Genomic DNA, 12,876 nt, shown 5'->3' on the forward strand with positions numbered 1-12,876 from the left:
TACCATTCCGAAAATCCTGAGGCCTTTAAGAATTATGCTAAATCTACTCTGCCTGTGCTCTATAGATGGAACAACAAAACCTGGATGACAGCAAATCTATTTACGAAAACATGATTTACTGAAAATTTTAGGTCCCCTGTTGAGACTTCCTGCTCAGAAAAAAATTCTTTGCAAATATTACTGCTCATTGACAATTCACCTGGTCACCCAAGAGCTCTGATGGAGATGCACAATGAGATTAATGTTGTTTTCATGCCTGCTAACACAGCCCATGGATCAAAGAGTAATTTTGACTTTTAAGTCTTATGATTAAGAAATATATTTTTAAGGCTATAGCTTCCATAGACAGTGATTTCTCTGATGGATCTAGACGAAGCAAATTGAAAACCTTCTGGGAAGGATTCACCATTCTAGGTGCCATTAAGAATATTCATGATTCATGGGAAGAGGTCAAAATACCAATGTTAACAGGAGTTCAGAAGAAGTTGATTCCAACCCTCATGGATGACTTTGAAAAGTTCAAGATTTCAGTGGAGGAAGTAATTGCAGATGTAGTGGAAATAGCAAGAGAAGTAGAATTAGGAGTGGAGGCTGAAGATGTGACTGAATTGCTGCAATCTCGTGATAAAACTTTAATGGATGAGATGTTGCTTCTGACAGATGAGCAAAGAAAGTGGTTTCTGAAGATGGAATCAACTTCTGGTGAAGATGCTGTGAAGATAGTTGAAATGACAACAAAAGATTTAGAATATTACATAAACTCAGTTGCTAAAACAGTGGCAGGGTTTAAGAGAATTTCCATTTTGAAAGAAATTCTGCTGTGGGTAAAGTACTGTCAAACAGCAGTGCATGCTACAGAGAAATCATTCATGAAAGGAAAAATCAATTGACACAGCAAACTTCATTGTTTTAAGAAATTGCCACAGCTACCCCAACCTTCAGCAACCAACACCCTGATCAGCAGATATCAACATCGAGGCAAGACCCTCCACCAGCAAAAAGATTATGACTTGCTGAAGGCTCAGGTGGTGGCTAGCATTTTTCAGCAACAAAGTATTTTTAAGTAAGGCATATATATTGTTTTTTAGACATAATGCCTTGTACACTTAATAGACCACAGTATAATGTAACCATAACTTTTATATGCACTGGGAAACCAAAAAATTTGTGTGGTTCACTTTATTGTGGTGGTCTGGAACCAAACCTACAACTCTGAGGTATGCCTGTACCCTTTGTATTGTTCTTATTTTTTTAGCTTTTCTGTAAGTTTGAAATTATTTCCAAGTTTTACAAAAATATCTACAATTTTTTGTATACATTGTTCAGTACTCATTCAAAAATAACCTGGTGCATGAGAATATAAGACATGAGCAAAACCTAAGAGAAATAATAGAAAATAGAAATCAGTAGACCAAAAATATCAAGATGGAGTTATTACACATGGACTTAAAAAAAAACTATTATTAAAAAAAACCTAAATAGGCAAGCCATACATATCAAAAGAAATCAGAAAAACACATACCTAATAAAGAACTTGCATCAATGTATAAAAAAAATACTAGAACTTAATAATAAAAAGACAAGTAACCTAATTTTAAAAATCAGGCAAAATAGTACACTAAAAGGATGATACACCATGATTAGGAGGGACTTATCCCAATCCAATTTACCATGTTAACAGATTAAAGGAGAAAAACCATATGATTATTTCAATAATTTCAGTAAGCATTTGATAAAATACATTTATGACAAAAGCCATCAGCAAACCAGGATTAGAAAGAAACTTCCCCTATTTGATAAAGGGTGATCATGAAAAACTTAAAGTTAATATCATTCTTAATAGTAAATGCTGAAATTTTGTCCCTAAAAATCAGGTACAAAACAAAAGATGCCTGCTCTTATCACTTCTAGTTAACACTGTACTGAAGGTCTTGGCTAGTCCAATAAGACAAGAAAAGGAAATAGGAGTCATACAGATTGAAAAAGAAGAAATAAAACTGCCTTTATTTAGAAATGACATGATTGTATATGTATACAATCCTAAGGAATCTAAAAAAAAAAAAAAACTAGACCCAATTAGTGAATTCAATAATGTGTCAGGATTCAAAGTCAATACAGTTGGCCCTCCAAATTGGCAGGTTCTGCATCTGTGGATTCAACCAACTGCAGATGGAAAATATTCAGAAAAAAAATCTAGAAAGTTCCAAAAAGGAATACGTTGTTTTGCATGCCAGTAACAATTTATATAGCACTTACATTTTATTTACAACTATTTACATAGTATTTACATTGTATTAAGTATAATAAGTAATCTAGAGATGATTTAAAGTATATGGGAGTATATGCATAGGTTATATGCAAATATTATACCATTTTATATAAGGGACTTGAGCATCTGCAGATTTTGGTATCTGCAGGGTGTCCTGGAACACATCTCCTGCAGATACTGAGGGTCAGCTGTATAAAAAAATGAATTGCATTTCTATATCCTAGCAACAAACTATAGGAAATTGAAATAAAAATACAATTTATAAAGCAGCAAAAAATTAATTACTTAGAAATCAATTTTTAAAAATAAGATCAAGACCTATACAAGTGAAAACTAGAAACAATGCTGGGAGATTTAATGTAATCCTAATCAAAATGCTGGAAGAGTTCTTTTTTGTTGTTGTTGTCCTTGCTTTTTGGTAGAACTAAGCGAGCTGATTCTTCCCACACCCCCAGTTTTATCCAGAAATAATTGACATACATCACTGTATAAGTTTAAGGTGTACAGCAAGATGGCTTGCTTTACATATATTGTGAAATGATTACCACAATGTTTATTTAACTTCCATCATCTCATATAGATAAAATAAAAAGAAGAGAACAAAATTCTCCTTGTGATAAGATAAATTTATATAGAAATACAAATCACCTAAAATAGCCAAAATTGTTTTGAAAAAGAATGAATTTGAAGGACTTTACCTGCTTTCAAGACTTGCTATGAAGCTACATTATTCAAGACAGTGTGACAAAAAAATTGTAACTATGTATGGTAATAGATATTAACTAGATTTACTGTGGTGATCATTTCACAATATATATAAATATTAAATTATTATGTTGTACACCTGAAACTGATATAATGCTATATGACAATTATATCTCAATTAAAACAAGAAGAAAACACAGTGTGGTATTACTATATAAATAGTCACATAGATCACTGGAACAGAATAGTGTTCCTAAGAATAGAACTACACATATATGATCAATTGATTTTTGACAAAGATGCCCAGGTAATTCAATGGGGAAATTAATAGTTTTTTCAACAAAGGTGCTGGAATGACTGAATATCCATATGGAAGCAAATTAACCTTGAACCTTATTTTGCACCATATATAAAAAGTACCTCAAAAATGATCATAGCCTAAATATAAGAAATAAAACTACATAATTTCTATAAGAAAACAGGAGAAAAGCTTTGTGACTTTGGGTTAGGCAAAGATTTCTTAAATAAGAAACAAAAAAAAACATGAACCATGAAAAAGTAATAAATTGAATTTCAACAAAATTAAAAGTTTATGTTTTTCAAAGACAATTGTTAAGAAAATGAAAGACTAAGCCACGACTGAGAAAAGCTTTGAAAATCACATATATGACCAAGGACTTGCAAACAGAATACAGAAATAACACTTGGAACTAAATAGTAAGAAAACAGACCCCCCACATGGGCAAAAGACAAGGACACTTCACCAAAGGTTTTATACAGATGGCAAATAAGCACATGAAAAAATGCTCAATACCATTAGCCATTAGGGAAATGCAAATTAAAACCACAATGAAATGCTACTATGCACCTATTAGAAAGACTAAAATTAAAAATATTGATAATACCAAGTGCTGACAACCATGTGGAACAACTGCAACCCTTATATATTAGAAGTGAGAATGCAAAATGATACAGTAACTTTGGAAAACAGTTTGGCAGTATCTTATAAAATTAAACAAATACCTACAATGCAACCCAGTAATCCCACAGATGGAAACAACCTAGTAAACAACCCAGATGTCCTGGAATGAACTGGTGAATGAGTGGTATATCCACACAATGGAATTATCGCTAAGCAATAAAAAAAAAAAAAAAACTACTAATACATGCAAAAATATGGATGGATATCAAATAAATTAAGTGAAAGAAGCTAAACAAAATATCACTATTGCATTATTCCATTTATATGACATTCTAGAAAAAGCAAAATTATGGTGACAGAACGCAGATCAGTGTTTGCCAAGGGCGAGGGTGAGAGCAAAGACTGACAACAGAGGGAGAACATTAGAACTTGATGAAGTGATAGAAATGTTCCATGTCTTGATTACGGTGGTAGTTACACAACTATATGCACTTGTTAAAACCCATCGAAGCAGACATTTGGTGAATTTTATTGTTTGTAAATTATACTTAAACAAAGATGATAAAGAATGAAATCCTAAAAAAAAATAAATAAATCCTAGAACTGAATTAAAAGAGGGTAAACAATCTAATATTTTTAAAAAGGCAAACTAATACATAAAGAAGGATAATACACCATGATTAGGTAGGGTTTATCCCAGCAATACAATGTTCATTTAACATGAAAATTATTCAAACCAAATTCACCACATTAACAGATTACAGTGTAAAAGCATACGATCATTTCAATAGATTAGTGGTTCTTTTTTGTCCCTCGGTACAGTTGACAATGTCTGGAGATATTTTTGGTTGTCACAACTAGGAGGGTGCTACTGGCCTCCAGGATAGAGACCAGGAATGCTGTTAAACACCCTAAAATGCACAGGGTAGACTCCAATTGAGAATCACTATTCCATATTCTACTTTCCCAGCTCAAGACTATATTTATGATATTTACACACATTGCTATCGTGTACATACAACTAGTCTCTTGTTCCTTGCTATATAATACCTTACAGTAAGCATCCCCCATATGTTTCTCATCCATACCCTGGTGATAAATACCTAAGTTGCTTCTAACTGCAGTCCACACAACACTGCCATGCAATCAACAGCCTTGTAAATGTTCCCTCATGGACCTCTATGAGAATTTCTCTGGGATATATATTTATGAATGGAACCCAAGGTCATACACATGCTTAACTTTGATAAATACTACCCAGGTGCTTTCTGGAATGGCTGAACCAGTTTAATACTGTGCAAAAAAGAGTTAACATATCAGGCCTGAGACTGCTATCCCTAAAAAGGCCTGCTTGAAATGTTGGCCCTTGGCTGGCATCTTGGAACTTGGATCTCAAGAGATTTTTCACCATTCCCTGACAAGAGTTGCTCACTGTGCCTAAACTATTTGTATGAACAATGTGGTTTATGCAGAATACTTGCTTTCCTTCTGGGAGTCTGGAATTTTGGTACATGCTAGGCAGAGGGTGCCTACATGACCAGCCACCCATAGAAATCTTGGGCACTGAGTCCCTAATAATTTTCCCTGGTAGACAACATTTCAAAAGTGTTGTCACAACTCATTGCAAGGGGAATTAAGTGCATCCTGTGTGACTCCACTGGGAGAGGACTCTTGGAAACTTACACTTGGTTTCCTTCACACTTTGCCCCATGTGCCTTTTCCTTTTGCTGATTTTGCTTTGTATCCTTTAGTTGTATTAAATCACAACCATGAGTATGACTATATGCTGAGTCCCGGGACTTGTAGCAAATCACTAAACATACGGGTGGCCTTAGGGCTATCCCCCCACTACACATTCCCATAGTCAAAGCAGGAGAATTTGCAAGAAAACTTACTCTTAGCTGCACACTTTCATGTGTCATTTGAATTTTATACCATGTGCATGTATTATCTCTTTAAAAATAAATACTTTATAAAACGGGGGAGAAGAGTTGTCAAAACAACTGGGTCACCTGTGAATAAGACACAAAAGATGTTAGAGAACCACAGAGGTATAAAGTGAAACCTTCTTAAATCCATGTGAGGAAGCCCAAAGACGGTAAGGAACTTACCCAAAGTTACCCAGACAATCATTATAGACAGGACTCACATCCTCACTTCCCTGTTTCCTAGTGTTCCTTCCTCTAAATCTTGTGGCCCCTTTTCCTACACTTGTCACTTCCCCTACCCTAGTGTTCTCCCTTAAAAGCCTTGCAGGGGTCCAGTTTCATGCTGACCATGGTCTCTCCTATTTCTCAGATTCCTGGAATATAAGAATATGTTCAGAGTCCCTCCCAAAACACTGGGTCCCATGGAAACTGAGCCCCATAGGAACAGAGAAGAGAAGTTGAAGAAAAATCCTACTGATAATTATCTGGAAGGAGAGAAAAAAGGCGGAGGGAACAGTAAAGAAGAAGAGTCCTTGGACAAATCACAGTACCTTCCTAAGTCCTCATACTCTAGCAAGGGGATGAACATCAGGGTCAGAGAGGAATCCATCCCTTACCATGGGACAAAGCAACTGAGCAGAACCAAATAGCTCAGAGACTCCTTCCATGGCTTCCAAATGTCTCTCAAAACCCTCCCCAAAGGGGAAGATGCTTACGTGCTCCAGGAAGCAGGGTCCTATCTCGCTGAGGTGGGGGTCATCATTGTTGTACTGTTTCTCCAGGTCTCTTACGAAGCCCATCTGAAACCTGTAGATGTCTTCAATGTTCCCAAAGATCACCTTCAGTTGCTCATCACTGAACATGTCCCTTCTCTTCCGGCATTGCTTCAGGTAGCCCTGCAGACAAAGCAAAAGCCCAGGTTGAGGATGCCCTTCACTCCCTGAGGGCTTTACCACTTCCTGAGCATTTGGGAGCCTTATTTCAGTTCCATGAAGTAGACAGGGAATAACCATTTCCACTTTTCATACAAGAAAATTGGGGTTTAAAGAAGGAAGTCACTCCACCAGTGAATAATTAGGAAAGATGGATCTCAAGCAAAGGTCTTCATACTGCAGACTCCAGATCATAGAGCCTTTTATGACAAGGACCCCCAAAAGTCATAGGACCCTTTCTCAGAATGTGGTTAAGCACAAACATTTTCACTTGCTTTAGTAGTGAGTTATTGGTTTAGCTGGATTGATTCACAACTCTAATGTTCTATTTCTTATAGGACCAATCCAAAAGGTCTGGTAGGAAAACTTCCCAAAAGGGAACAGGAATTGACAAAACCAAACCATTCTTTAAAGTGGGTGTCTTAGCCATCTAAGGTAGCTGGCTAGGAGAGATAGTTTGGATGAGCTTAGCCAGCAAGCTCACAAGTGGCCAGGCATGGTGTTTTTAACAGGGTAAGTGTTTAGGACACATTTGTGAATAAATGGATGAATTAATACAGCTAGCCATTGATGAAGGAAGAATCAATGAAAGAGATTCTTGGTCTGATAAGAGAGCACCGAGATAACACAATCAGACTCAGGACACATTGTAAGTCAGGGCAAAAGAAACCAAACACAGTTTTCCATTCTAAAACTGCTGGTGTAGATTTTAACTAATGGCCACTGTGCTCATTAGAAATCATTAGCATTTGAAAATGTTCTGGTGAGAATGAATTATGGTCACTTGCTTTCATCTAAAAGCTAAATGTGATTATTGTAACACTTGTTGAGCCCCTAATGAGGAGCATTTATGGTGAATGACTTATCACTTTTGGCCCTAACTCCATTTTGTCTCCTCTAACACAGCTTGCAATGAAGTCATTTAGGCATACTCCAGAAAGATCCTCATCCCTGGCTTCAATGCCCTTTACCAATCCCTACCAAAATCTCACTTACCTTAGCTCTTCTAACCCTCCGATTCAGCCATTAATGAGTGTCTTTGAAACAGTTTGCAAATTAATAATTTGTGCCAATAATGTGTTGACATTTATTTATACTACTATTTATTGTAGTTTTGATTCGCATTTCTCTAATGATTAGTGATGTTGAGCATTCTTTCATGTGTTTGTTGGCAAACTGTATATCTTCTTTGGAGAAATGTCTATTTAGGACTTCTGCCCATTTTTGGATTTGGTTGTTGTTGTTGTTGTTGTTTTTTGATGAGTTGCATGAGCTGCTTGTAAATTTTGGAGGTTAATCCATTGTCAGTTGCTTCATTTGCAAATATCTTCTCCCATTCTGAGGGTTGTCTTTTCATCTTGTTTCTGGTTTCCTTTGTTGTGCAAATCTTTTAAGTTTCATTAGGTCCCATTTGTTTATTTTTGTTTTTATTTCCGTTTCTCTAGCAGGTGGGTCAAAAAGGTTCTTGTTGTGATTTATGTCATAAAGTGTTCTGCCTATGTTTTCCTCTAAGAGTTTTATAGTGTCTGGCCTTACATTTAGGTCTTTAATCCATTTTGAGTTTATTTTTCTGTATGGTGTTAGGGAGTGTTCTAATTTCATTCTGTTACAAGTAGCTGTCCAATTTTCTAAGCACCACTTACTGAAGAGGCTGTCTTTTCTCCACTGTATATTCTTGCATCCTTTATCAAAATTAAGGTGACCATAGATGCGTGGATGTATCTCTGGGCTTTCTATCCTGTTCCACTGATCTATATAGCTGTTTTTCTGCCAGCACCATACTGTCTTGTTTACTGTAGCTTTGTAGTATTGTCTGAAGTCCACGAGCCTGATTCCTCCAGCTCCATTTGTCTTTCTCAAGATTGCTTTTGCTATTTGGGGTATTTTGTGTTTCCATATATATTGTGAAACTTTTTGTTCTAGTTCTGTGAAAAATGCCATTGGTACTTTGATAGAGATTGCACTGAATCTGTAGATTGCTTTGGGTAGTATAGTCATTTTCACAATGTTGATTCTTCCAATCCAAGAACATGGTATACCTCTCCATCTGTTGGTATCATCTTTAAATTCTTTCATCAGTGTCTTATATTTTTCTGCAGACAGGTCTTTTGTCTCCTTAGGTAGGTTTATTCCTAGGTATTTTATTCTTTTTGTTGCAATGATATATGGGATTGTTTCCTTAACTTCTCTTTCAGATTTTTCATCATTAGTGTATAGGAATGCAAGAGATTTCTGTGCATTAATTTTGTAACCTGCTACATTACCAAATTCATTGATTTGCTCTAGTAGTTTTCTGGTAGCATCTTTAGGATTCTCTATATATAGTATCATGTCACCTGCAAAGAGTGACAGCTTTACTTCTTCTTTTCCGATTTGGATTCTTTTTATTTCTTTTTCTTCTCTAACTGCTGAGGGTAAAACTTCCAAAACTATGTTGAATAATAGTGGTGAGAGTGGACAACCTTGTATTTTTCCTAATCTTAGTGGAAATGATTTCAGCTTTCACCATTGAGAATGATGTTGGCTGTGGGTTTGTCATATATGGCCTTTATTATGTTGAGATAAGTTCCCTCTATGCCTACTTTCTGGAGAATTTTTATCATAAATGGGTGTTGAATTCTGTTGAAATCTTTTTCTGTATTTATTAACATGACCATATGGTTTTTCTCTTTCAGCTTTTTAATATGGTTTGTCACACTGATTGATTGGCGTATATTGAAGAATCCTTGCATGCCTGGGATAAACCCCACTTGATCATGGTGTATGATCCTTTTAATATGCTGTTGGATTCTGTTTGCTAGTATTTTGTTGAGGATTTTTGCATCTATGTTCATCAGTGATATTGGCCTGTAGTTTTCTTTCTTTGTGACATCTTTGTCTGGTTTTGGTATCAGGGTGATGGTGGCCTCGTAGAATGAGTTTGGGAGTGTTCCTCCCTCTGTTATACTTTGGAAGAGTTTGAGAAGGATAGGTGTTAGCTCTTCTCTAAATGTTTGAACAGATTTTGTCTGTGAAACCATCTGGTCCTGGGCTTTTGTATGTTGGAAGATTTTTAATCACAGTCTCCATTTCAGTGCTTGTGATATGTCTGTTTATATTTTCTATTTCTTCCAGGTTCAGTCTCAGAAGGTTGTGTTTTTCTAAGAAATTGTCCATTTCTTCCAGGTTGTCCATTTTATTGGCATATAGTTGCTTGTAGTAGTCTCTCATGATTCTTTGTATTTCTGCAGTGTCAGTGGTTACTTCTCCATTTTCATTTCAAATTCTATTGATTTGCATCTTTTCCCTGTTTTTCCTGATGACTCTGGCTAATGGTTTATCAATTTTGTTTATCTTCTCAAACAACCAGTTTTGGGTTTTATTGATCTTTGCTACTGTTTCCTTAATTTCTTCTTCATTTATTTCTGATCTGATCTTTATGATTTCTTTCCTTCTGCTAACTTTGGGGTTATTTTGTTCTTCTTTCTCTAATTGCTTTAGGTGTAAGGCTAGGTTGTTTATTTGAGATGTTTCTTGTTTCTTGAGGTAGGATTGTATGGCTATAAACTTTCCTCTTAGAACTTCTTTTGCTGCATCCCGTAGGTTTTGGGTCATCGTGTTTTCATTGTCATTTGTTTCTAGGTATTTTTTGATTTCCTCTTTGATTTCTTCAGTGATCTCTTGGTTATTTAGTAGTGTATTATTTAGCCTCCATGTATTTACAGATTTTTTCCTGTAACTGATATCTAGTCTCATAGCATTGTGGTCTGAAAAGATATTTGATACGATTTCAATTTTTGTAAATGTACCAAGGCTTGATTTGTGACCCAAGATATGATCTATCCTGCAGAATGTTCCATGAGCACGTGAGAAGAAAGTGTATTCTGTTGTTGTTGGATGGAATGTCCTATAAATATCAATTAAGTCCATCTTGTTTAATGTATCATTTAAAGCTCGTGTTTCCTTATTTGTTTTCATTTTGGATCATCTGCCCACTGGTGAAAGTGTGGTGTTAAAGTCCCCTACTATGATTGTGTTACTGTCGATTTCCCCTTTTATGGCTGTTAGCATTTGCCTTATGTATTGAGGTGCTCCTGTGTTGGGTGTATCAATATTTACAATTGTTATATCTTCCTCTTCGATTGATCCCTTGATAATTATGTAGTGTTCTTCTTAGTCTCTTGTAATAGTATTTATTTTAAAGCCTATTTTGTCTGATATGAGAATTGCTACACCAGCTTTCTTTTGATTTCCATTTGCATGGAATATCTTTTTCCATCCCCTCACTTTCAGTATGTATGTGTCCCTAGGTCTGAAGTGGGTCTCTTGTAGACAGTATATATATGGCTCTTGTTTTTGTATCCATTCAGCCAGTCTATGTCTTTTGGTTGGAGAATTTAACCCATTTACATTTAAGGTAGCTGTTGATATGTATGTTCCTATTACCATTTTCTTAATTGCGTTGGGTTTGTTATTGTAGGCCTTTTCTTTCTCTTGTGTTTCCTGCCTAGAGAAGTTCCTTTAGCATTTGTTGTAAACTGGTTTGGTGGTGCTGAATTCTCTCAGCTTTTGCATGTCTTTAAAGGTTTTAATTTCTTTGTCAAATCTGAATAAGATCCTTGGTAGGTAGAGTAATCTTGGTTGTAGGTTTTTCCCTTTCATCATTTTAAATATGTCCTGCCACTGCCTTCTGGCTTGCAGAGTTTCTGCTGAAAGATCAGCTGTTAACCTTATGGGGATACCCTTGTATGTTATTTGTTGTTTTTCCCTTGCTGCTTTTAATGTTTTTTCTTTGTATTTAATTTTTGACAGTTTGACTAATATGTGTCTTGGCATGTTTCTCCTTGGATTTATCCTGTGTGGGACTCTCTGTGCTTCCTGTACTTGATTGACTATTTCCTTTCCCATATTAGGGAAGTTTTCAACTATAATCTCTTCAAATATTTTCTCAGTCCCTTTCTTTTTCTCTTCTTCTTTTGTGACCCCTGTAATTCGAATGTTGTTGCATTTAATGTTGTCCCGGACGTCTATAAGCCTGTCCTCAATTCATTTCATTCTTTTTTCTTTATTCTGCTCTGCAGTAGTTATTTCCACTATTTTATCTTCCAAGTCACTTATCGGTTCTTCTGCCTCAGTTGTTCTGTTATTGCTTCCTTCTAGAGAATTTTAAATTTCATTTTTTGTGTTGTTCATCATTGTTTGTTTACTGTTTAGTTCTTCTAGGTCCTTGTTAAACATTTCTTGTATTTTTCCCATTCTATTTCCAAGATTTTGGATATCTCTACTGTCACTATTCTGAATTCTTTTTGAGACAGACTGTCTATTTCCTCTTCATTTGTTTGGTCTGATGGGTTTTTACCTTGCTCCTTCTTCTGCTGTGTGTTTCTCTGTCTTCTCATTTTGCTTAACTTACTGTGTTTGGGGTCTCCTTTTCACAGGCTGCAGGCTCGTAGTTCCTTTTGCTTTTGGTGTCTGCCCCTAGTGGCTATGGTTGGTTCAGTGGGTAGTGTAGGCTTACTGGTGGAGGGCACTACTGCCTGTGTTCTGGTGGATGAGGCTGGATCTTGTCTTTCTGGTGGGCAGGTCCACTTCTGGTGGTGTGTTTTGGGGTATCTGTCACCTTTTATGATTTTAGGCCACCTCTCTGCTAATGGGTAGGGTTTTCTTCCTGTCTTGCTAGTTGTGTGGCATAGGGTGCCCAGCAATGTAGCTTGCTGGTCTTTGAGTGGAGCTGTGTCTTAGCATTGAGATGGATATCTCTGGGAGAGCTTTTGTCATTTGATATTACATGGAGCTGGGAGGTCTCTGGTGGACCAATGTCCTGAACTCAGCTCTCCCACCTCAGAGGTACAGGCCTGACACCCGGCCGGAGCACTAAGACCCTTTCAACCACACAGCTCAGAAGAAAAGGGAGAAAAAAGAAAGAAAGAAAAAAATAAAATAAAATGAAATAAAGTTATCACAATAAAAAATAAAAAGTAATAAAAAAAAGAAGGAAGAGAGCAACCCAACCAAAAAACACATCCACCAATGATAACAAGTGCTAAAATCTATAGTAAAAAAAAAAAAAAAGTGGACAGACAGAACCCTAGGACAAAGGGTAAAAGCAAAGCTATACAGACAAAATCACATAAAGAAGCA

General features: G+C 36.1%; 1 protein-coding gene across 12 annotated transcripts in view; it reads right to left on the minus strand.

The window, feature by feature from the left end:
* The window catches only part of ARHGEF9 (Cdc42 guanine nucleotide exchange factor 9), a 228,719-nt gene that overhangs the window by 96,475 nt on the left and 119,368 nt on the right, over positions 1-12,876 (minus strand). For all 12 annotated transcript variants that reach the window (XM_059910557.1, XM_059910551.1, XM_059910560.1 and 9 more), the window contains one exon: positions 6,541-6,720. In XM_059910557.1, the coding sequence (XP_059766540.1) occupies positions 6,541-6,720 (180 nt within the window). The remainder of the gene's footprint in view (positions 1-6,540; positions 6,721-12,876) is intronic.

The sequence above is a fragment of the Balaenoptera ricei genome, chromosome X, assembly GCF_028023285.1.
Source record: "Balaenoptera ricei isolate mBalRic1 chromosome X, mBalRic1.hap2, whole genome shotgun sequence".
NCBI lineage: Eukaryota > Metazoa > Chordata > Mammalia > Artiodactyla > Balaenopteridae > Balaenoptera > Balaenoptera ricei.